The sequence below is a fragment of the Spodoptera frugiperda genome, chromosome 23 (assembly GCF_023101765.2).
Source record: "Spodoptera frugiperda isolate SF20-4 chromosome 23, AGI-APGP_CSIRO_Sfru_2.0, whole genome shotgun sequence".
In the NCBI taxonomy this organism is placed as follows: domain Eukaryota; kingdom Metazoa; phylum Arthropoda; class Insecta; order Lepidoptera; family Noctuidae; genus Spodoptera; species Spodoptera frugiperda.
In genome coordinates, this window is record NC_064234.1 from 10,475,192 (window position 1) to 10,502,659 (window position 27,468).

Below are 27,468 nucleotides of genomic sequence, written 5' to 3' on the forward strand. Positions count from 1 at the left end.
GCACGTAATGCCACTGTACAATGTACACCCACTTTTCACCTATTGTCATCTCTGGACACAATTCCAGACTCCGTGCTACTCAGACATCAGACAGATAGGGCTCAGCAGGGCTGATGCCCGATACTACTAAGAAAGCTGCGGACAACCTAAGGATCACCTAAGGAGATTACGGGGCTCCGACACAGCAGCGGAGTTTTTGCCGTTAAGAGTCTGACACACTCTCTCTCTCAGCAAATGGTTTTTGGCCGTTAAGAGTCTGACCGGGCTCTCTCTCTCTCTCTCTCTCTCTCCCTCTCTCGCCTCACCCAGGGCAGGAAAAGTAATTGGATAATTATCACCCAAAAAAATTAAGCAAAAATAAGTAGCTCGGTCTTTAACCAGTATGGTTACTAAAGTGAACTAAAGAAAGATATCTGAATAACGGTTTATTCGCATTACATTTCTGTTCACAGTTGTTAAAATTAGACTTTTGTTGTTGTCAGAATTATGTAGACTTTTACATACTATTTAGTACTATTTAAATCTGCACACCTATATTAACTTGTAGCTGCGAGTATATATCATTCCACAGAGTTAAGTGATGTGGGCGGTAGTGTATTCATTCGAGTCACTGATATCGACATGAATAGGTCAGACATGTTGTGTAATAGGTACTAAGCTGTTGTGACATTTATGTAAGTGACGCAGGCTTTATTTATAGGATTATACAGGAGATAGATTTACAAGATTCATTTAGAAGTAGCTTAATGACTCCTGAGGTACAGGCATCATTGCCTAGTTCAGGAGACAGAGCTTGATAGATGTTGTGGTACAAAATAAAGTGTATTAAAGACCTCCGTTTCGATAAAATTAGGTTAATCGCAAGATTGGTTTAGTTTTATAAAGTTAAAAAATTTTAAAAGTAATTGTATACCTTTATCTAAAGGCTTATTTAAATAAAACATTTAAATAAGCCTTTAGATATTTTAGCGTTATTTAACTAAAAACAAATTATTTTAACTAACTACTTCCGCGCAGTCTCACCCGCTTTGCTCGGCTCCTATTGGTCGTAGCGTAATATTGTATAGCCTATAACTTTCCTGGATAAATGCGCTATCCAGCACTAAAAGAGTTTTTAAAATCGGACCAGTAGTTCCGGAGATTAGTAAACAAATAAACGCTTCAGCTTTATATATAGTATAGTATAGATATTATAGATACTGCCTATCTGTAGTTTGATTCAGTTCCCCAGTTACGTACCTAGACTAAAACTGGTTTACAATAAATGTTTATTACATTTTTTTACCTACTTACTTCGAGAAAAAGACATGCATATAAATGCCGCACTATTCTGGTAAACTAGAGTTCAAAAATAAAATTGTGAGATCACGTTTAACGGCTTCCGTTAGTGTTCGAATCTGTTCGAGAAAACAAGATCAAAGTAGTTATAAAACAACCATAAAAATCAGTTTCTTTTAGTAAAACCTATTCTTCTTTATTCTTGATACTATCCTCTTGAGAATCGTTACACTGTCTTATGTATCTTGAAAAGTTTAATAAAATATTAGCGTCGCGGATGCTGCTCATGAATATGAGTATCGAGGATGCCTTGGAACTAGTCGAGTTCCTCGTCAAACAGACACATGAGTCAGCCAATAACATAATAATTAAGGGAAAAAAGTGTTCTGTAATAAGTAAAATTGAAATATTATTAATATTACTAGCAGACTCCGCGAACTTTGTTTTGCTATAAAAACTTTTCCGCTTATCTTTGTTTATTTTTTCTTAGATAAGAACCTTCTCCAGTTCAGGTGTTCTCAAGATGTGCTCTTAGTAACACGTTTAGCGATAAATTTTTATAATACCTATAGGGATGGAGACTGATATAATTATATTTATTTATATAGCATAGAATATCAGTAAATAAGTACAAACAGAGGGTAGATAGGCAATCCCCTACCAACCTTGTAGCCTGGCTAATCTTTTCATATTTCTACGAGTTATTTCTGTCACGATGTGCCGCTAGACAGAGACAGCGATACAGCGCGAGCAAGACAAATATACACTGAATCACTCTTCAATTTTCCATGATCGGATCCATCGAAGTAAAAGTTAGTTATGACCTTCCTCTTGAGAGTTTTAATACGAATTTAAAAGTAGGGCACGATTATAAAATTAATTTCCTTCAATAATAAGCGATTTTAACTTCTAAAGCCATTCAATTAAGTTTCTTTTTCCATTAAATAGAACTCGAATAAAGCAATTCACAAAAACTAAATACAACAGTCGTATATCTTAAGTCAAAGTATAAACCTAAACGATATAGCTCAGCTTATTCGCAACAAACATCAACAGTATCTTCAGTTAACTTATTTATCTCGTAAAATACTTGTTAATACTCCTCCCCGGGAATTGTGCTACGAGTGCGAGCTCCCACCCGATCAGTTGCCCAACCAATCGCCCGACCTGACAATCCAATTTATTAAGACCTTTGAATTTGTATCTCTTAGCGTCAACTCAGTTTAATGTGACAACATTGAAAGGGGCGCGGGAGGTCAACTTAGAATGGTTACCAGATTTGTTTGTTCACAATTCAATGGATAATTCGTATAAAAGGAGTGCCGGGGTGTGGGGGACCTGTCTAAGGACAAAACTTGTTTACACTATTTACGGAATTAAATCACTCTTGTGAGTGTTTGCTAAAGTGGTCCACTGACTTTTGACTTAAGTAACGACTTATTTGTTTTTCTTCTTCGCGATTCAAAGGGTTCCCTTTGTAATTACAAAGAATTTTTGTTTGTTTTTAAAATTGTTTTTTTAATATTAAGTAGCTAATCTATTGATTTAGTTGGCCTTTGTTAAACATTTAATAACAATGTACCACTTTACACACAGTCGAAAGTGATTATTCATATTTACATACATTATACTGCAATCACCCCTCCGACACCAAAGTTATGCAAATGAGAAAGCATTAGTATAAGGTGACTCACCACACACTATATTTTGTTTTGTTCAACACCAAACGCTTACGATCTAAGGTTACACTGACCTACTGCCAGTAAAAGTCGTGATCAGACGACATACATACGTACATACCTACCTACACCCATATGTCGTACAAAAAGTAATTTGTGAGCGCGTGAAACGTGTCCGCTAGAAACTTGTAAAACAAAGTTTTAATTTGAACTTGGCCAGCGATAACAATGCAGCAAACTTGTGGCAGGCCGCGCAGGGAGCGGGGAAACGCCAATCTTCCTCACATTGCAGTACATAACCGTACTTCTTTGTAAGAACACCTCGCAAAACTTTGTCGCAAGTAAACTCCGCGAAGTGGCTAAGTCGGGAGCCGGGAGCCGTCGCCGCCGACCGCTCCCGCTGATCGCTCCGCTCGCTCAGCTCCACCCCCCGCTTCACTGCGAACAACGATCCGCCTCCGACAAACAAACGGACAAGTTTTAATGTTTTGCTCACAAAGTGTATGATTAAACGCGGAGAGCGGCGGAGAGAGTCGGCCGTAAGTTATTGATTTTCCCCGACCGAACCCCTGTCGACTACGAGGCTCGCGGTACAGTTCGGGAGCGCTACGAGGTTATGCCACTTTTTAACTGTTTATAAACGTAATTAAAACTACTTTTGTTACTATCCATATATTACAAATCACTTTTTGTGACCTACCAAAGTGTTTTCGCGTGTTAAAAGAAGTGTATACAAGTTTTGTATGTAACTTACAATGAGAAAAGTTAGTGTTTGCTGCGCGACTGCACCGCGCGCGGCACAAGTCGCGCACCCTACAACTTCACGTCGCTCTACGTTCCGAAGTTAACGCAAAGTTCCGCCATTTTGGAACATGCTCACAACCCACTTGTTTTATAAAGAAACTTTTTATTAATTCCTGTGGGCCGCGGAGTGTCAGTAAGATGTTTTGAGGTTATGCTGAGAGACGAAAGACCGTATTCTGACTCGGAGGTGGAGTTCTAGTGTTATTGTGACTGTGAGCAGGCTAAATACGAGTGTTTGTGTTCATTTGAGATATTGTTTTGAAGTGAAACTCCAGTGACGTGCCTTGGATGCTCTTGTAATTTGTGTTTACTTCTGGCAACAGAGAGGAGGACGCTCGGAGCACTGTTTTGACCTTGCCTATGGATCAGGCACTCATCTAAGTGACAGGTGATAAGCAGCAAACTTTGTTTTACTACTTTATATGACCGGTACAAAAGTTGTGTCAGTGAAAAGTTTTACTCAAAAAGTGTTTACGAGTTACTATAACTACTTATATGGAGTGGGAAATCACTCGAAACTAGAGCAAAGACGTGAATTTGTTTGAGATGAACGTGGAAACGTCCAGTTTAGAGTTTAAAGTGTGAATTGAATGTCGTTTTCGCATATTATTCATCTCAAATATATTATTAATCGTACGTTCATGAGAGTTGTGACGTGAATACGCGGTAGAGAGCAAAGAAACAGTGCTTTAAATAAAGAAAACGTGAGACGAAAACAATTTCGCTAATGACGCGTAAATAAAACATCAGATAAATAATATCCTGATTACATCAAACGAATTAATTTTCTCGGAATTGTCCGCTGTGAGAACAAGCTATCGAGTTTCTCAGAAAGTGAATTTTAAAATAATATTTCAGTGACATCTGACCTTGTTAGGAGGTCAATGACATCTCTAATTTACGTAAATCCTCCGTAAGCAAATAGTTGTACACCCGTTTGTCTTGAATCGATAAATTATGCTGAATCTAATTCCGTTCAAATAAGACGTTTGGTTACAACGTTTCTAACAGATTTACTTAAGATAAACACTATTTGCGATCAAAACCCTGTAAGCATATTAACTAGCGTGTATCAGCTTTTGAAGACTAAATTGAGCTCATTAAAACTTCGAGAGATTATAAAATCATAGAGGTACAAGCCCCTGGCGTTCTACAATAGCCGCAAGTGAAATGCTAAGATGTTAATATTAACAAACCCGGTTCTAGTCGCTGCACAGTTAACGAAGCAATGTAAAGGCATTCAGTAAATATTGTACGTGAATCAAATTGATCCATTTACGTAGGCACATTCTTCTTATCCTATACGTAAACATTTATTTAGTAACGAAAGTCCTGTCCAACTATCTCATAAATAAAGTAAAAAGCCCACGATATTGGGTCGTTTTATTGAGCACGCTATTACAAAGTCATTTCAGCGACCGGCCCCAGTCTCAGTCCATTGTAGAAGGAAAATCTTTCTACAGTCACGGCTCTCGATGGGATAACGCAGATGGCTTTCGCTTCCAAAAGGTCCCACGTACAACCCAACCTTCAAACAATAATTGACTTAATCCCCTCAGCTTAAAGCCCAATTTCCCACGCAACCCAAGAAAGCTATGAAACTTTGTTAAATAACTTTTCAGATAACTTGAACTTGGCGTATTTGCGCAAAGTTGTAAGCGGAATTCTACCGCGGGCTAATTCAATCTGTACCCGCTTGTAATAAATGTTGTTTTCGCGTAATGCCAATTGGGGAGTTGGTATATTCAGTTGAGTTGAAAGTTCTGGACTTCACGAAGCAAAACGCGAACTTTTGTAGAACATTTCAGTGTAGTTAGTACAATGTTATAATGGAAATAAGCACTTCAAAATGGCGTAGTCTGCAGCTGTGTTTATAGGTGTGTGGATCGATTGTCGGATATTTCCCGTGATGAGTAACAATCACAGTTTTGACAGTTGTTCTATTATAGCCGCCGATGGTATCCGAACTCGTTATTAGCTCGGAGCGCTCACATAATTGTAATATATTTCGTATACGAACGGTTTATATTGTTTGCATATTGTATTTGTTTAGGATTTACGTTTCAGTTACTGTGTTATGCTTTTGTGTTGTACTATTGCGTAACAAAGGATTCGTTTTAAAAGCATATTTTCTCTTTTCATTTTCTTATAAGAGAATAGGTACTTTGTCTTCTTTTTGTTTACTTACACGTGTTTGCGTATTAAATAAACAAGGTGTTTAAATAAAACTGGCTACTAATAACATTGTTTCTTCTATCACCTTGTTCACAATCCATTAAACAGGCTTTATTTTTAAACATATCGCGCTTCAACGAAAATATAAAATGCAGCCGCCCCGGGCACTTCAAGCACTCTAAATATAGGGACAAAGGAATTTACCGTCAGACTTTTCATATAAATAAACGGTACATTGTTCTGACTACGGAAATGTATAAGTAAACCCGCGCTATATACATACATACATACATACATAAGTATTAATACAAACAGCATTATGTAACACTACAAATAGTTATTCGAGTTTCTCAGAGACCTGCAAGCTCGCTCTAACAACATATTTAATTGTATACTATGTTAAACATTCAAGCACATTCAGAATTTACTACTAGCTCCTGAATTAAACCCTAATAACTCTCTCCATTTGAAACGCTGCAACTGCCACTCGAACGCTCAATTGAAAACGAACTTTATAGTTTTCCACTTAAGTTTTATTTTCGTGTAAGTAGAGGGTGGTGTTGAGTCAGTTTACGTTTGTTGTGATACATTTTGCTTCGTTTCTTTTTATTTGCTTTGAACAATAAATGGATCTTGACTACAGAAATGTCTTATATACGTGATTTAGTAATATTATGCAAGCGTAAACAGTATGGCTTCGATTTTATTGGATAATTCATGAGTGGGTTGTAAAATTTCTATTTTGCATAATATAAGGTCGGTGGAACCCTAAAAATGAGAGGATAGAGTAATAAAATGCTAGTAAAGTTTCGTGATTGGATTATAAAATGTTAGTCAAATAGTCCTGTTTGTTCCATCTAAGTAGGGTTTGGGTTAATAGATGACTATGTCGCTATTTGGTATAAGCTTTCATTATTACTGCCTCGTTAGTCGAGTAGTCGCAAGTGCGACTACTGGGCAGGATGTTTCGAGCTCAATTCCCGGGTCGTGCAAAGTATCCTCATCATCGTCATCGTCAAGAACATCCGTGAATATCCCTAACTGTAAACCTCTACGTTTGGCACGTGTAAAATTTTTAACCCCCGACGCAAAAAGAGGGGTGTTATAAGTTTGACGTGTCTGTCTGTCTGTCTGTGGCATCATAACTCCCGAACGGATGCAGTGATTTCAATTTAGTTTTTTTCGTATGAAAGGGGACTTATGTGCGAGTGTTCTTAGACATGTTTCATGAAAATCGGGTGAGCCGTTTTAAAGTTATGCGGTGAAAGTGGGGAGATTAGCCGAAGGTCTGCAAATATACTGGGATGGGGTCTCAAATTAAACCGCACTGAAAGAAGATATTGAAAGATATTATTTCTTCGTATTAACAAAAGTAAAAAATTCAATAAAAAAAAAAATTAATAACAAAAATATAAAATTTTTAATGTAACGTTTTATTATAAACAAAATATCTTGCACCAATATAATCATCATCGTCATCATTAAGGACACATGTGAAAGTCCCTGACTGTAAACCTCTACGCTTGGCACGTGTAAAATTTTGTAGACCATTAATCAATTGTTACCACACCCACAGAAAGAATAGAGGTAGTAACAAAATGTATTTTTACACTGTTATCACTAAACGTCTCTCATCTATTCTAAAATATGCTTCTGCTAACTCATACTACAAAAGTATTGTTTTTATAAATTCTAAGTACGAATTAATAATTCACTTCAAAACCTTACATTTTCTTTGTTCTATAAAATTATTTTAAAACTTTTTATACCCAATGAATGTCGTGTAGTCTTTAGTTGGTCGTGGATTGCAGTTCACAGAGTGGCTATTCAAATTGAGACTTTATTTCGTGGGAGTAAGTTTGATATTACTATGTATGGTTGATGTCGCTTCGATAAAGTTAATTCTGGTTGCCAATAATGGTAACAGATTAACGAAGTGCCGTTTAATCTTGAAGATTTAGATTACTTTAGAAGAAGATTTAGACATTTAATAAGATGAATTTAAACAGTAAGAAGGCACAATATGGGACACCCTCTTTTAGTCAGTTTGTCTGTACTATATAAAACAATGTTCGCATTTCCAAGTAATTTTTTTTTAACTTTTTTCTAAGGAGTTCTTATTAGACTATGCCCGACTAAGGGATTGAACTCAAAGCCCCTTGCTTAACAGTCAAGTTATAATTTAGTTTACTCATGTCCCTAAATATTTTACAACCTCTCATTTCTCGCCCTTCGAAGTTTATTTTTACAATACTCGTCTCCGGTGTCTCTTCTATTTTTGTGTCAAAAAATATCAAAATCGGGTCAGTAGTTCAGGTGTAAAAATTTAGAGCTTCACTTTTGTATTTATATTTGAAGAATCTATTAATATTTTGACAAGGGGTGCAACTCGAGACCACTAGCTTAACAGTTTATTTCTTTTGTCAACATTTGTTCATTGGTGGACTACGGTCATGATGGGCTTAATATTCATAATTTTCACGCTTGGTTGGAGATCATAGTTTAACCTCTTGTCTGCCAATATACAGGGTGACTGGTAAATAATTAGTGAAGGATATTTCAACACATGATTGTACTCATGATTACAAACAAAGAAACTTCTTTTGTATACTCATTAGTTTTATATGTATTTATCACAACATACTATGAGTGCGGCTGGCGCTGCGCGTTGCTGTTTAGTCTCTGTTGATATGCATTCTCATAATCAGCTCTTACGATACCACTCCCACTCTTCACGCGATTATAATATACATATAAGAGTAAAATACACATTTTACTCTGTTACTCTGATTTATTTCACTCTGCCATCGTCACTACATGGCTCAAAACAATAACACTAATTAATAAGTCTTAATACTCCATCTTAGTACCGGCAATAATGTTTAATCCGATATTTTCGTGAGCAAGCTACAATCGGATCAAGCTATAAATACGTTAGATTCAGAGAACACTCAATAAATACTCGTTACTAAATTAACAGGAACTGTTCCAATACCCTTTGATTTAAGCTGTCGATACTTTGCGCTGCTCTAGCGATAGAGTAGACGCAAATGTCGATGACTGGTTCGTTTATCGAGTAGCCTTACTTGCGACTGCTGAGCGTGCTTTAGTTTAGATTTGTGATTCAAACGAAGTATTAAATAAAACTTTTATCTATTATGTAAGTGTTTTGTGTTGACTTTTAAAAGTGCCTTGTTAACTTGTGATTTGACTTTAAGTGTGACTTATTTTTAGGGATTTTTGTTTTAGTTTCGAAGTCTGTTATTGAGTTAGGAAAAGAGTGTTTATACAACAATATTTATTCATTGCGATTCAATTTTTTTGGTAATGAATTAACTAAAAACCAGTTTACACACGTAAAATAACGGAAAAGAGCGCGGCGACGTCGCGCAACCTACTGAGCGTCTACACTACTCATGATCAAGAGTCCCTCTGTGACTCGAAACTAGTAGAGCTTTTCTTCATTAATTTACGTGTGTACACCGAAATTTTTAGGTAATTTAGCATGTCCCACGACAGTTTTTAGTAATGGTTTAGAAACTTGACTTATGATAATTACATAACGTTAAACTTACCATATTTTTACATGGGACTCATCACAAAATTTTTGATAATTCATCTAATGTACATCCATACTAATCTTAAATACCTAACATACTATACATCAACCTACCCCTTCAAGTCACAAGCTTGACGAAACGTTATGTAAATGAACGGGCAAACTTGGTCCTTTTGATTTAGGTAAGTTCCAAACGCCGGCCGTGGTACTATCGATAGTGAATAGTTGCAAATGTCGATGTAATACGTAGTTGCTAGTGGAAGCCATTCGATAAGTTTCACGTCAGTGTTAGAATCGAATCGGAACTTATATGATATATGGAATATATAGGTATATGATATGATATAATTTATAGGATACGCCTAATATAAGTATAATAATACGTTTAAATGTTTATTAGTCACGGCGGCGTGATATTTTATAACCATCCTCGATAAATGCATTATCCAACACAAAAATAGTTATTCAAATTGGTCCAGTAGTTTCAGTTATTAACGCGTTCAAACAAATAACCGAACTCTTCAGTTTTATACATTAGTACACTTAGTGACCGATATGTTAATCTAGACCATAATCTACCCCTGTTCCAAATTTTATCTTGATCTCTTCAGTAGTTTTGACGTCAAGGAGTAATAAATAAACAAACAAACTTTCGCATTTATAATATTATTATGTAGGATATACATTAATTTCCTTTGTCTATTATCATCAAAGAGTAGATATACCAGTCAGTCTGTTGTCTTATTTGTTCAGTATTCAGAACTACTAATTAAACTATCCTAGATTACTTTAGCCATTATGCCTTGTTCGCATTACGCTAGTATTTTAGTCCAGTAGCGAAGTACATAGTAGCTCTCTCTCGCTTTTGTCCCAAAATCGAAGCGAGAGAGAACTACTAAATACTCGCTACTTGACTAAAATACTAGTGTAGTGCGAACAAGGCATTAGTCTCTGTCTGAATAACTTCTTGTTAATCCTTTTATGTACGAGATTTTGATAAATAAATAAATATTTAGAATATGTTACTGTTATATTCTTCGTAGAGTGTCTGTAAGTGTGACTGTCTTGAATTCGATTCTCGATTCGGGAAAAGTACTCGTATTCAGCATGTTCTCTTCCACTGTTGGACATAAGCCACACCGTTGCCACGCCATTGAACTCGATTTCCAGCTCAACGCTCTATTGAAATACCATGTAAACAAGCCTTATAACATAAATTACCTGATTGATTACGTTACAATAGTTACGAAAGCAAGTACTTAAGTCAAACTCACTCCAGCATTTAACTTCTAAGCCAAACTATACCCTAAACACACCACAACTAAGTTTACTTTCCAACAACACAGATAAGTCAGATCAAGTCCGTAGATACGATGAGAGTTGGCGTTGTAAAATTGATTTTATGTCACAGATGTTAAGATACATTTTTACATGTATCTTTATAGGTTTCGATATAGATCCGTAGCCTACTTTATTATTGTATTTAATGAATATAAATGAAGGTAAATATTACTTTAACATTTTCCTTCGAAATTCAATTATTTATGATCAGTAAGGTACGATACATTCTTGAGAGGTAATCTATGAAAAATAGATAATGTAGTTTGTTTGATTTGTTTTATTCTTTTAATGTGTTGTAAGTAGTTAAGTTCAGAAGTCAATTGTCAAGTCAAAACGTTCATAATAAAGTTGTTTTGTAGGTTATGCTTTTTTATTATTTTTGGTTTCCAGGTCGAATAAAGTGATCGACAACAGAATCTAGAGTATTAGACTTAGCTCCTATTACATAATGACCCATAATGTTTAATAAGTTACATTTTAACTGCCTACCTGTTCCAAAAATGAAAGGCATTCAAGGCTTCTATACGCGTTCCCATAGGATATAAAGTAACCTATATGTTATTTCATACCATTATCTGCCCCGGTTTCAAAATTCATCTCGATCCCTTCAGTCGTTTTGACATGAAGGAGTAACAAACAAACAAACAAAGATACAAACTTTCGCATTTTTAATACTACTAGTAGAACTATGACATGTATATTAAAGTTTTATCAATAAAACCTACGATCCATAATTACTCCATTCTTTCTTCAAAAGAATAAAGAGCATAATTAAGTGTCAATACTCATCACTCTCCATTGTAAATACTGTCCTATATCTATATACCTATGACTCTATTTTGCTTAACAATCCGAGCTCAGGCGAGCTCTTCTAATTGTGAATTTAACAATAGAATACCCGGTGGAGTCGACCTTGACTGTTGCTCGCTGAGATTCTCTAGGGCAGTTGACAATGTTTTATATTGGTTTAAAGATATATGCAACGTCACACCTTTTATTCCTGAAGAGGTAGGCAGAGGTGCACATTACGGCACGTAATGCCGTTATACAATATACACCCACTTTTCACCATTTGAGAAAATAAATGTTCTCATAAAATTCAATAACTTTAATCCGTATAGTAGAAATAAGTATAAAAAGTAAAGCAATAAGGTTTGAATGCTGACACAATTTTTATTAATTTCGTATTTCCAAGTAACGCTGGTTAGTAAAGGATAGCTACATAAATGTTAAATAAAATATCTGGTCTACAATAGAAAAGGTATTTAGTATAACAATGTTTATGGGAAATCTGTTCAGGGTGGCTTTTTATGGTGTAAGCTGGTAAACAAGCAGATGGATCACCTGATGGTAAGCAATCGCCGCCGTTCATGGACACCCAAAACATCAGAGACGTTACAAGTGCGTTGCCGGCCTTTTAGGGGTTAGGAAATTAAGGGTTATTGGGGAATCGGGTATTACGAAGATTGGGAAGGGGGCAACCTCACTAACACAGTGAAAAACAAGGCTTTGTTTCAAAACTTAAAAAACACGTACAGGAAAACGTTAAAATCACACTTTACAAATCTCCACTGACTTACGAGCAACTACAAAATTAATACTTACTAAGCACTAATAAAGTCCATTGTTCAACAGAATGTCACGCAAGTCCCGTCAGGGGTACAGCATCCGACACCTCCTCCAGCTGCCCAATGCCCCGCGCAGTCCACCATCAGCACCACACCCACCCACACCATGTATCAAGGTCAGTGCAACTTTCTTTTTAGGGAGAAACATCATCTAATGAAGGAGATCCCGGCTTGAGCGAGGCGACAAGGAGTGTCTGACTCCTACTAACTATAAACCACCTCGTTCCTTCTTCTGCTTTTCGAGCTTGAGCCCTGGTAAGAGTTAGTGCAACTTAAGATGTCATTTTGACTCGACTTTATTTAGCTCGAGAATTATTAACATGGCTCGAGTATGTTTAAGGTGGCTCGAAAATTAAAGACGGAAATTATAATTTTGTGTTTTGTCGTTTGAAAGAAGCGTATTTTAGTTTTAGTTACTTGTGGAAACTTTTTAATAACTAAGGATTAAGTTTAGTATACTTAAGTTTGTCTTATGCAATTTTCTGGTGATCAACGATTAAAATACTTTTGACCAGAGTAAGTATTACAAAACGATTATGAACCTTCGATACTCCATAACAACAGGCTCAATATAAACAAACAAAAATCGAAAGAAATTATCGGAATTTTCCTACCCAATCTATTTTCTCTACCCATAAATCTTTTTCCAAACAAGTTAAGGTATCGACAAAAAGTAATCGCCTTCACAGCGTTTACTAAAAACATTCACGTTCATAAAAATAGTTTTAAGAAACAAAGAAAGAAACGTTGTTTCGCAAAAAATATATCGACTTATATCAAACTCAGTCAGATGGAAACAAACGCTGTCTAACCGAGATTCGCTCTGTTTCGTATAATATTGGCTAGGGTATCTAAATATAAAGGACTTGTTTAGATTTATTTCTATGTATATTTATGTACTATCATCCAAGTTATTTTTGTATGCAGGTAAGAAAACAAAGATTGATTTAATAATAATACAGTAATTTTGCTTTTATTTTATCGTCACACCCTTTTATAACTAGCTAGGCAAGAGGTCAGTACCACTATAGAACATACACCCACTTATCACCATTTGTGTTATAAGTCACATGTACTAAGGCATTTCGGCAATTTCCAGACTCCGTAAGAAATTTTCGGAATGCCGAAAAAAGCCCAGCAATACTTTGCCCTCTTGTCAGGCAGTTGTCTGCCTTGTCCGACGACGAGTCACCTAATGGTAAGCGATCAGCGCCGCCCATGGACACCCGCAACACCAGAGGAGTCACAGGTGCGTTGCCGGCATTGTAGAAAGGAGTACGCTCTTTTCTTAAATATTGTACTGATACAATATTTAGTTTCGTACCTGTGTCCCAAATAACTTGGCTAATTGTACTTCTTCTATCTTCTTCTCATTAAGAAGTATTTAGAAACTTCAAACATTCACTCCTAACGAAGTTACACACGAATAATAAATCTCGTTTAACTTTGTCTAAATTCAAAGAAGTGCTGCTCTTCGTAACTGACTTTTCCGTGAAACAAACGCTTTATAAAACAAAACAGATTCATAATTGAAGAACTCAGTGTTAGTAGGTACATGCGACTACATGTCAAGTTATACATCACCAGTATAAACTGACCTTTAAATATGAAGAATGTTCATACAAAGTGAGACCATGATAAACTGGTTTTGTGTAGGTTAATGTGCAGCTGTGGGTAGGTACATGTGCCCAGCACGGAACGAGCTAACTTCGCGGAAGCACAATAAATTATTAAGAAAAACAACCAGTGTAGGTAATCGTGTCGTAAAACTTCCCCGTTACCGTGGCGCCTCTAGCGGTGGAAATTCGAATTATAATATTTTAATAAAACATTACTTTTGCAAAGAGTTTTATTGAAAACGTTTCCCTCTGCTTTTCGTTTTACATTATTTATAAATTATGTTAATAAAAGTTGTGTTTTTTTATTAAATTTATTGCTAATTTATTTTCTGTTTGCGTCGACAGCGCCTCTGGTGGTGGAAAGTGGACTTAGAAATATTACGTGCTACTTTTAATATTTTTTATACCTATTCTACATCATTCTATAAATTATAAATAAAATAACAACAAAAAAACAGTTTTTTAAAAGTCAAAAGATGTACAGTATGCTATTTTATCTAGTGGTAAAGAAAATAAACATTTAGTACCAAATCTGAACACCAGGAGTGATTGAAAGTAGAACCATTTTCATCCGACTTGTGTTTAAGCGCTACAACCCTCGCGGAGGGTTACTTAAGTGAGGGAACCAAAGCTTACAGTAGTTCTTGCAATAAAATCGAGATGGCGCTGTTTATAATATTTTATTACGAGTGGGTGTCTCGTTTCGTTTTGCAGATTATTTTATTTGAAGTGTTTTATTTTTATTATTGTTTCAAAGAAGTGAAGATGTGAATAATTTAGTCGTTTGTTAATCAGTTATTATATTTTTTTTGTGTAGACAGATTGCTTTTTAACGTAACCATATTTTACAGCATTAAGTCTTTACCAAATTTGGCAATACGAATATACCGCCATCATACCTCTACAATCCACTGAGGGTTAACATAGTTAACTATGTTCTTGGTTCAAATATTGGACAACCGTTTGACATTTTCTATTCCAAACATAATATTATTACTTGACTTCTATTAAGTTCAATGTATCACGCAAGGTAAATTTAAAAAAAAACGTTATCCTACAGGATTTTCTCCTGTGTCGTGGGTGTGTATTTCAAATGCAAATGCAATGAAACAACTATTTTGGAGCACACACAGAGTTGCTCCTGGGGGCAATCGAACCCGCTACGCGTTCTACGGCAGCCTGTTGCTTATCCACCGCGCCCACTGTGTAGTCAAGATTGGATTTAATTACCAATTTATTTCAATTTAATCCGTCACATATGTACATAGTAGTAGCTTCTTATAAACAAACCCAATAATTTACAACACAAACAAACAAATACATCAATCAGACTGTCGAACGAGGTAAATAGAATTCCTATAGAAAGCAAACGTACTTAGTTCTCGTTAGTTGACCCTACCGCCCCCTGTCGCATACCTCCGAAACTATTCGGGACCTTTCGGTATTTATTGTGAAAGCAAATCAAGTATTTATTTATTGGCCATCGCTTTGATCGTCGAATGACCTCGTACAAATACGATTGTATTTGCAAAGGGTAAAGTTGGGTTGGCAATAGTATAGATATGCTTGCGAAAATATTTGGTTAATGGTCCGATTGGGTATTTTATAGATGGACATTTGGATACGTTTTATTTTTTATTGTTTAAGTGAAAAAATAAGTGAGATTGGTGAGATAATAATTCATACTATTCATAATCTCTATTGCTAAGATATAAAACGTTTTATTTGTTGATAAATGGTGAAATTAGTGGTGATGGCCACATAATAATAAAACAGTCACATTTAATAACATGTTTGCTTATATTTAGTATCAATTCCTACACTATACAGAGCAAACAAGTTGCTCATAGGCAAGCGTGCTCAATTATCGGCAACATCATCGCTCACCATCAGGCGAGATGGTGGCCAAACACCAAGCTATTAAGTATAGGATCTATTCCTATAAGCTCTTGTGTAACAACGACATACGAGCTAAAAGATAAAAACAGGTCACACACACACACACACAAATTCCAAAACCTTTACAGAAAACAAAAAAAAAAGAATACTTAAAAACGAACCTCCAAAAATAGCCACATCCATACAAGCCTATCTCTTTCATCCATGCGTTTACGTAACGTCTCATAAAAAGGGTTTTCTTTACACGGCCCGCCACCGGGGCCGTACGTTGTTTATCTTGCTCTTTTCTTGTAAGAATTAATGTCTTTAAGGGGTTCAATTCTCTTGTGTCCACTGCCCCTAGATGTAGCAATGTGATTTTTGTTAGAACAAGATTTATACTTGAATTTTTTAGAGTAGGAAGCCTAAAATGTTTTTGAATCAAAATGTGATTTTAAAAAGGATTGGTATGTTGTAATTAGATTTTCGAAATTCAATGTGATTGACTCGTTGGTCGAGTGGTCGCAAGTGCGACTGCCGGACAAGGTGTCTCGAGTTCGGGCAAAGTATTACTGAACTTTTTTCGGTTTTTGGAAAATTTCTCAGTAGTAGCACGGAGTCTGAAATTGTACCCAGTATAATAATATAGCAATAGGCTCACCCCCTATTACATGGGACTTGTAACATATTAGGTAAAAGGTGGGTGTACATTGTGGATAATAAGAAACTTGATAATAAAAAAGTTTTTTTTTCGTATACAAATAATTTTAAATCATTTAATAGTTTAACGTTTCCTGACGTTAGCGGAGGATTTGCCTTCAACAGTTTTCTATTGGCAGTCAAAGATTTAAATATTTTCGAAGCGATAATTTTTTGTTTTAAATATTATGTAAATTGAACACAATAAATCATTTGAAGTTTATTCTTATTAGAATAAAGTAAATTAATTGCAATTTTATCTTTATATATAATCTAAAACGTTAGTACAAGGTAGCATGGTATGAATGAGGGTATTTTTTGTAAGTCAAGTACAATATAAATATACATTTCTCTTGGTCAATAAATTCCCCGTTAATCCGGTGAGTGTTAAGTGATTAAGCACTCGGCGGGGGTCGGGGTGGTCTCTTATACACCGATTTGTTCAAACAGTTACAAACACTTAGCCATTAAGTGTTGGTCTAAACGTCGATAAAAATGTCGATGAATTTTTAACCGCTTGACATTTTTTTTGTTAATTTCGGTCATTTTATGATTAAAATAAGAAAAATGATAATAATTTTCAACTAATTTGAAAGTTTGAATCAACTGACTTTAGTCAGATTTTGAATTAACAAATATGATATGTCTCGTAGCAGTTGCAAGCGTAGTCAATGCTACGGCTTGTAGCACGCGTAGGCGATCTACGAGCGTAGATCAATAAAACCGATACTATGCTACGCTGATCCATTCTCTGTACGTTTCGAATTAAATAGGGTAGATGACAATTTTTTTCCCCTCAAAACAAAAAAAAAGATGATAAATTTTTATTTTAATATCCGTCTTATAGATTATTTTAAAACGTAGGATATGTATTTTTAATTTTCTTATGGAAAGAAGTACTTTTGACGATACAATTATTTAAATATTTTTGAGTGCGGTTTAAACTAAATACTAACGTAGTTAGCTAATAATGAAGTTGTATACTCAATAGTGACGTTTTATATAAGTATTATACCCCGTCATCATCCCTATTACATTTACAATAAAGGATACGTTTAAAACAAACAAAATAATATAGGTATAGTTCTATAACCATCTAATGGATATATTATCGATATTTTACTAAACTTTATCGACAATCTCAATCCCCATCACTGACCGGAACATTAGAGCGAGCGCTGACAGCGATAATTCTTTCGTCCGGTAACACCTTCGTAATAATTTACTGCCGCCATGCACCGGCCGATTGAAACCCTAACATTAATTGTTATTTATTGAAGTACCAGTCTGGGGCTGGTGAAGTCATTTTGATACTGATTTAGATGTTCTTTTGTTGTGTATTTTAATCTTGGTAGATATTTCTTTGTGATAATGAATTGATTGATTATGGTATTGTTGTAGAAAATAGACTTGGATAAATAAATAAATTATATATTGCGGATAGTATCAGATTATTAAATTGTCGTCAAAAGCTTAGGTAATATATTGGTTGATATTTTTATTAGATGTTTAAACGTGGTTCAAGTAGTATATTACTGAAATATTAAAGTAGTGTGTTTGATTTGGGATGTGAATGCAGTACGTTAGGCCTTAAAGTTGTGCATATTGTTTACCACACTTCTCATTTATTTGACTTGTTTTGTACATTTATTTTATCAATATAGGTCCACCCCGATGATTTTCAGTTTGGTCGATAGAAAAGAGCCTCTAACCACATTTATAGCCAGTAAAATTTAACTTGAACCTAACTTACTATCAAACTAAGTCAAACAACAAATCTAAAGATAAAAATCAAATTCACATAACGTGTAAACACAATCAATTACACGTCGAGCCACATAAAGTGCACACATTGCAATATATTAGGCTCGCGCGATCCAACAAGCGATATTGTTCCCGCGCGACCACTTGCCGATAAATGCCACTAACGTTTGCCGATCACGACACTGTAACGTTCGACGATTGCCAATTTTTTTCATTCGCTAGAGAATTGCTGTTTGTAGCTGGTGATTTAATTTGGCCTGCAGTGTACTGAGAATGTTGTGAGCGTGAGCTTGCAACATGTGTTGGTGTTTTGTTTCTGTCAGGATTTCTTAACTGTCGTTTTAGTGTGGTGAACTATTACTTCTTTTATTATCTGAACGTTTCCTCTCAACAGACATTGAATGACCGAGTGACAATATTTTTATAGAAGCTACGAAAAGCATAGAATTTCCTTAAATCTTTAGGTTTACTTATATAATAATTATAACATGAATATCAATTAACGCAACTTAACTTACTCATCAGCACAAAAAAAAATAAGAATCTTAATCTACATTCCTCTTTATATAAAAATAAGCCTCCATAATAAGTGGAGCACAGCACGCAATAAATCTACTTAAACATGGCACACGACAGTGACTACAAAGTTCTATGTAACATTTTGTCTTGGAACAGCCGCCGCGCATCGCAACGTGACCCACCACCGCAGAATGCGAACCTCCTAACGAGTTTTTGAAAGCACCCCCTGTCAGGGAACGCCATCTTAAAGGGATTTGCACTTTGTAACTAAATTGTCTTAGAGAAATGGATATGACCAGGATAGTCGAGCTCCTAGACTTGAACTTCAGCAACTCCTAAGAATAAAGTAATTGAATTGGTTCTAGAATCATGTCACTGTTCATACAAGTGACTCTGACATGTTAGCTAATGGACATGACAGCGTAATGCAGCGGCCACATCTATTATTACGGGACCTGTCTTTTCCCAATCCATCTCAATCCTACGCTGATCCGTCCATTAAGTATTCATCTCGCGACATTAGTGGCTGCCGTTATTAAAACCACCTGTAAATCCCATACTCCTGCGAGTTGTCGACGCGCCACACGTACGAGGGGGCGAGGGGGTTCGTCCCTTCCGCCCTTGTGACTTTTGTCTCGAATCTCGGCGCACGTCTTGGACATCGGGGACACGTCTTACAGAATTAATAATAAGCTAAGAAACCGGGTGCGGTTTGGGCCACAATGTGCCGAAATTTCTAACCCTCATTAAGGGCCCTCTGCACTCACCGCGCGCACCAAACTTTGGACGTTCGCGCTCGCGTTCGCTCGTTGTTTATTGATGTTGCCAACATCTTGCCGCTTGTAACGGCTTTTAATAGTCGAATTAAGAATGTTCTAAGCGTTCGTGATGAGCGTCGGTTTGTTCAGGTGATTTGTTTTACTTTGTCATTCGTTTATTTTAATCGAACCTGCGACTTCCACGAATTCGACTGTTCTTACATCATGAAACTAGAACTATTTCTGGAGACTCGCAGTTAGTAAACATATCGAAAAACAGTTACATAACATTATGGATGTTAGACAAACATAACCTACATGTTTTCGGAAGAATCACAAAACTTTTCACATTACTTTCTTTTTAGTTCACATAAGTTTGACAAATACGGCTTGACGTTAACATATCAGGCTGCGGGCGATGTTATTTAGTAAAAAGCGAGTACAAATATATCGGTTGTCTTACATTGTTAGTGAATCTGTGACGTAGGAACATTGTAAGAACATTTTGAGCAAGGGTTTAGTTGTCAGTGTCTTGTCACTTCGGGCCTCAGGGTATGATAGTTGGGGGACAATAGTCGTAACATCGAGAATGATAGATAATACTTGTAAATGGAAATCTGGGGCTTATGAACTATTAAGTGTTTAAACATAGATATGAAAGTGTTTCGTGTCAGCCTCAAGGCAAAAGGTGTTGACTTTTGAGCCGCAAAGGTCACGACATTATAATAATATTACTTTAAAGAGTTTTGAGGGGTTTCTTGAAGGGTCTTTTCGAAGAAATGAAGTTTCTATAGGTTTAGCTTTAGTTTCTTGGGGTAATTAATTAATAATATTTACCCTTATTACGCCTAACATTACGCTATAAAACAATTTAATAATTCGTTCAGATATATTTTTTGTTATACTAAGTCCAATACTTTCCTTACCCACTTACTGTCACTGAATAAGCCATTTCGGCATTCCAAGGAACACCTCTAAGAATGTGTCCTTCATTCCATCCAATTATCGGAGCTTAGCAACTTACACGAACGAAATCGAACAATTTCCCCACAACCCTTTCGCCACATCAAAACTAATCTCACATACCCCTAAGAAAATATCTTCTTATACTGGTCTTTTGTGAAAAGAACAGCTATAAGATCTAAGAAAGGACTACCCTCATAAAGGAAATCCATAATTTCATAAGGGGTACAGGGTGAATTTCGTAAAATCAAAAGTTCGTTACAAATTTCAATTATTCGAGAATGCGTGTGCTGCGCGAAGGAAATGAAATAACACTTAAATTTGATTTACGATAGAAAATATTCTAATACGAACGAGATATATTGTTTTATTGGGTAAATTAAGGCGTTTTGTATGCACGTGTTTGCATTGCTTTGTGGAACTAAGGCCGATTGTGTACGGTTGTCGAAATAAATCTTGTTTGAGAAAATGGAAATGTGTAGTAAGGTAAGAGGTAAAGATATGTTAATAATTTCTGTGTGTTTTGATTTTTGTTTGTTTCTGGTGGTATTTTAATTAAATCACTATAATACGAATATTTCAGTTTTTAGTTTGAAAGCAGCAATGGTAGCCAAGAAAAAGATAGAAGATAGATAAGTAGCATGAGGATTTGATAGAAGTGTATCAGTTTGCCATATTAAATCCATTCACCAATTACACAAATCATTTGACAATCAATTACGCGACACTTTATGAAGAGAGTACTCTGACACTAACTAATAGATTCTTGAACCTAGATCAAAACCTAACATTATAACCCTTATATTACTCGAACATTAATCACAACAAAAAGTTACACTTCTCACAAAATGTACAAGTTCTATCCGCTCTTAACTTAAGCGTAATCTTGGTTATGAAGCCCCGCACCTACGGCCTCAAAATGGCTGCATAACAAATTTTATTTCCTTAAGAAATGAACGTCCGAACAAAAACAGAACTGAAAACTTGGGCGTTCCACGGCGTCCTCCCGTGAATTTATATCGTTTGCCGACAAGAAAACAAAAGTGGAGTTGTGCCAAAGGTACATTATCTTAACAAAGTACAGCAATTAGGTACACGTTCTACATCTACATCTGACTCTAATAATTTAAATATGATAAAACAAAGTAAGATGGCGGTAGAATAAGGCGGGCTTGCTTAACTTATTTATAAATTCTTCGTGCCTGCGAGACGGTGAGAGTCAACCCTTCCCGCATTGTAATGCAATGAAAGGGGCACTCATATAAGTATCGCGGTGAAGGCTAATCCGCCGTCAGCTATGCGCTGATCCTTATTTATTAGATTATCTTGGAGTTCTAACGAAGAATTGGATAAGATTCACTTTTGTTTCAAGATTATTATTGTTAAAGACTGTCGTTGAAATGTCATTAAGAACTTACATGTTACTAGGGAATACGATTTGATTGTTGGAAGTAGTTTTCAGTAGTACTTGAGTTTCAATGAAGTATTGTAACTGTATTTAAACAGATGCTTCTTTTCTGTATTAGAACAGGTTGTAATATTGGAACAAACTTCATATTATGCAGTTATGGTTTACTAGCATCATCTACGACATATGTACGTAGGTATATGTTAGGCTAAATTCCATCCAACCATATATAATTACACTGCACTTACCAACAAGATGATTAACAAACCATTAATTAAATTAACTTCCAAGAAAATCGCGATGCTATCTCGTCTTATACTAACCCCTACAATAGTGCAGTAGTTCACATCTTAACCCGCTTTGTTCTTAGTTCCGTACTTATAGAACAAAAACATAAGACAAGAACAGATCAATAGGCCACAATCCTCTGAGCGTAAGCTAGGGGCGAGTCAAAGCTATAAAATTACAGATCAGAACTCTATCGAGACATGGTCTTTATTCAAAATCAGCAGAGCGCGCTATCAAAGAAACTCTTCTTAGGAGTTTGTGTCTTGGGGTCGCCAAGTTTGTTGGCAAGGGTTACGATGCGGGCAAGGGTGTAAGGGTACGTTTTTGAATGTAAATAGTGGTGTAGGGTCTCGTATGAATTAAATTTAAGTAATTAATGGGTGCCGCGCGGTCTGGAAGGCCGGCTGTGTACCATTTAGATAATGTGCGCTGTTTGTTTGTGGCGCTGTTTTGGTTGTGTTGGGAAACTGCTAAAAAATCTGTAAAAAAAGAAAGCTAATATGTATTAGTAAGACAAACAACTTTATTAAACAACCAGATATGGCATGGATACGGAATAGAAGCTACGGTAATAGCTTCTATTGAATAGAATTATTCGCATAACTATTAAAGTTTTTTTTTTGTAAACGAGTTAAATTTTCTCTTCCCCTCCCAATCAGAATAAGGCCATTAAATCATCATATTATTATTATACCTATGACCTATATGTATATTTCCTAGAATTTTAGCTCTGAGCTACCAGCACGAGTAGCTCGGGTTCCTAATTTCATATTAATTTAATTCCCAGTGGCTCGACCGTGTGGGTCATTTATTAATTACAGTGTAGGAACAACGGTCGGGGTCTAAGAAAGGGTCCCTATATTTTAAGATGTCGCCGTCATCTGGCCGAGGTATGCACATTATGTGTATGAGCACAGATACACTACATCAAGCGGTAAAATAGACTTTAAACTTTAAAGCGGAATAATAAGGTTTAAATTCTATTATAGAATTTTTCAGTTTAGGGTATGTTGAAGTGCTGTTGTACGAATTCTGGTAGAATTTATGACTGTATTTAAATGTGTGTCGCCATTATTCCGTCCGCAAATGTACGTCGTAGAGGATTGGTGTAATAGAATCTAATGGTTGCTAATGAAGAATTATTATGTTGGTCCTTGGTGCCAAGCTTGGTGCCTATTTGCGCCTACCTGCTTCATTGAAATGGGGCTGTAATAGTAAAATTCTTGAAATTCATTGGATGTTTCTCCGTAATATTGTACATATGAAAGTTTATTCGTTTGGTATACACATGTATGAGCTGACTTGGGTGATAAGATACTTTTTATCATGGAAACGCAGGCAGAACCGTTGGCAGCAGCAAGTTTTATATAATTTAACTGTAGTGTAGAACAGGTATAAATACGAAGTATAGTCTTAAACAGCTTTAGAAATCAAAATATAAGTTCTGAAATATTTTAAACCTTAACTAAATAAATTAATATCCAATTTTTTTTTCAAAACCCTACTCCACACCTAACACTAAAATTAATGCAATAGACAAAGTATGTTACTTTCAATGAATTGAGTTTTCAGAATTTAAAACGCATTCTTAGCGTTTTAAATTTTTCATGCAGCAACGAATAAAATTCAATGAAATAATAAAAATTAATAGCATATACAATATTGTAGTTATAAAGCGCTGAAACCAACATAAAATTGACGACATTATGTTCAAAGCAGTATAAAATGAAGCTGCTGTAATTAAAATCTTCTCTAGTTAAACTCTCTCCTTTATTTAAACGGTCAATTACGGATAGAACTGAGCTCAAATTATCAAACAGTATACGATAGCGCCTTAAGCAAGAGAAGCCAATACCTCTTGAAACACTTTCAAAATACACAGTACATCAAGGTACCCTAAACTGAACAAATGATTTTCGACCCTACTACAAAAGGTGACGGTTGAAAGTCTATAGGGGATTAGTGTAGGTTGATGTGCCGTTGTCTACTGATACGTAAGGCGATCAAAGTGTTTAGTTTGTGCCTGTAATCGACATCGTAGAGGCACATCTTGAGCAGTGGATGGTTGTGTTGCAATTATTGAAAGAGGTAGGAATGATTAGTGTCGATAGTCGAATAAGTATAACTTCAATTGACCAATTTTTATTTTTATGTCCGTCTTGTAGATTCTTTTAAAATGTTAGACACGTATTTTTTATCGAAGATTATCGAAGATATATCTAATTAAAATATCGTCACTTAACATAACGTCACTTCTGGTACGTTTTATACGTAGAAATGACGCATTTGCTTTCCGTGATCCTTAAACTTTGATTCGTTTTATCTAAGTATTGTTATCTTAATGACAAAATTCAAGAAAATAATATGTTTAATATTTTTTATTGCGTAACTGAAGGAGTAAATAGATTTTAAGCTATTCATGTCGTAGTGTATAAATTATTAGGATTCCTTTATGGTCTTAAATTAGATAACAGTTATAATTCGCTATTGTTTGAGTTAAAATCTACTATTTTAGTTCTAATAACATTATGTGTTCTGAAATATTGACACCAAAAGTTATGTTTTCTGCATTAAAAATGCTTATATTAACCAACTCTCCAAAAAAATGAGAACAAATATTTTACTGTCACACCTATGCATAAAAGTGACCACGTTAGTAAAGTTACACTCACACGTGAAGTCACGAATGTGAAGGGACATTTGTTTCGCGTTAAATATTCAAAGAACAAGACGGCTAGTCTCCCGGGTCGAAAAGACCCCGGGTTAACCCTGTATCGCTCATGCGTCCCTAATTTCCGATTTGTCGGCTGAAGGGTTGACTGATTAGCATCTGACTTGTCAGGACGCATCACCGTGCTATGTGTTGATTCAGAGTATTTGAGATGTGAAATTAGTGATGGACTGATAATTTTAAATACTCGCCCTTTTAAAAAGTTTTAAACTGCTCCGTGACTTTGTGGCGTTAAAGATGTTGATTAAGAAGTTTCTTCTTGATTTTATTTTGAATTGAAACGTTTGACTTTTGCCTGGTAAACTGATTTCTAAATAGTAACAGCTTTTTTTTAGAGAGAATATCATCCAATGACTTCTCCTGTCTTGAGTGAGGCGAGAGGGAGTGTCAGACTCTTACTGACTAAAAAACCACCCCATTCCTACTCCTGCTTTGAGCCGGAGCCCCGTAAACCTGTTACGTTGTTCGCAGCTACGGAATACTAACTGCTTGACATTTGAGTTAATAAATCAAAAGTAAAGACAATTTTTCTCTAGGACAGTTATAAAATATCTATAAATAAGAAAACCTACTATTCAATAACATCTTTCTTCAAAGAACTAAAACTGTGTTCCCAGTTTCACATGTCCTTATTCTCAGTTCCAGCTTTATGCACCCACCCTAATCTATAGCGTAAAATTTGGCAGCATATCTAACGAATAAATCCCAAGATTATGCAGGTACACACTAGTTTCCGTCTCGGGCATATGCGGCGCATGTAGTTGAAAACAAAGTCATTTCCCAGGTATTTTCCTTTGACAACACACGTACAAGTTGCAAAAGTTATTAGCTATCTGATAGCGGGACAGGCAATTGAATATTTCAATGTATTAAACTTCCTCGCGACTAGAGACACACAGTTCATAGTCTAGACATTTTTATTTGTAAAAGTTCTGTGTGTGTGCCAGACTTTTTCGCTCCAATTGAATGTTATAATTTGATGAATTGATTTTTATTGGATTATATTCTATGTTAGGTAGTTGTTAAACAATTTTGTTAACCGTCTTCAAAGAAAATAAGAGGTTTTCAGTTAGACACGTGTTACTTGTTATCGTGCATACGTGTCGTTGTGCACAATTATCTTGCGTTTGACTGAACCGATTTTGATGCGGTTTTCAGCATAGTATTTTTGAGACTTTGGGCGAGGACTTAGGGACCTGACTTAAAAATATAGGCTGTAAAAAAAAATGGAAAATTGTTAAATGAGGACTACATAGTTAAATTAACCAACTGCACTTTGGAACGAGGAAATAGCTTTACTAGAGGACTGACAGACAGAAATTTCTATTACTTTAATATTTGCTTTGACGTACAAAAGCGCCTCCGTTGGTCTATTTGAAATAAATAAATTTGACTTTGATTTTAAAAACAACAGCATATCACATGATGTATGTGTTTCACCAACAAAATAATACCTAATATTTCTACTTCCATCATATTTTCTTATAAATAGTTATTTAATTCCCTTCACCTCACCACCATTACACCACAAATCGTCACATTGAAGGGTCTTCCACCGCATTAGTCCGCAAACGACACATGTGATTCCACACACCACCTCATGAATGTATCATTTATCATCGCTGAGCCATAGGAGCTTCGTCATTGCTTCACTTGATGTATTTTTCTGTTCATTTCATTTCAAGTATTTGGTGTTTATGGAATCATTTATCATTTGGATTGTGGATTTTATTTTTGACAAGTTCAAAAGGCAGGATGTCATGAAGATTTAAGCAGTAATATGGTAGTTATAGATTGTTACACACATTGTGAAACAGTTATTATTCTTTGATTTTATTTGTATTACTCTATCTTTGGAATAATTGCAATACTTTAACATGAAAATAAGTATTATAGCACATGTTTCGTATTTTAATCATATACAGTCTTTGTTAAACAGGTAAAGGTCATTCTATTTAACTCATTTAGACTTGTGTATTACTTGTTAATAGCCACACACAAGTTCCTCTTATTTTTATTTATTATTACGCTTAACTGCACGAAGCCAACTTAAATAAATAAAGCCAGTATAAAGCCACCATCTTTGTCGTACGTTGCAATATTTCAAAACGAAAACAAATTGCCATCTGCCGGACAATGGAGGTTCGGAATTTAAACAGCAGCGGCTTGGCGACGTATCGGCTGTCACATTACCAGCGCTGGTGGTGTTATTATCAAACTTTTTGAAGGGTCTCCGGTCGCCGGAGTGACGCCCGACCCCGGGTAGCCCGGGCAGTAGAATGATAATAGGAAAGAGTGGAATGTGCTTATTCTTTTTGAGAAAAGACGCCTTTTGTCCTGAAAATTGTTTTGTGCTTGAAGTGATCTAGAAGTTAGT

At 35.6% G+C, this 27,468-nt stretch overlaps 1 protein-coding gene across 7 annotated transcripts in view; it reads left to right on the forward strand.

Moving 5' to 3' along the window:
* Positions 1-3,680: 3,680 nt before the first annotated feature.
* LOC118266872 (myelin transcription factor 1) overlaps positions 3,681-27,468 on the forward strand; it is a 207,590-nt gene continuing 183,802 nt past the window's right edge. The window contains exons 1-2 of one of the 7 annotated variants that reach the window (XM_050703024.1): positions 3,681-4,149; positions 12,472-12,580. In XM_050703024.1, the coding sequence (XP_050558981.1) occupies positions 12,473-12,580 (108 nt within the window). In that variant the 5' untranslated portion in view covers positions 3,681-4,149; position 12,472. The remainder of the gene's footprint in view (positions 4,150-12,471; positions 12,581-27,468) is intronic. The other 6 variants (XM_050703023.1, XM_050703022.1, XM_050703018.1 and 3 more) reach the window with 6 other exon arrangements.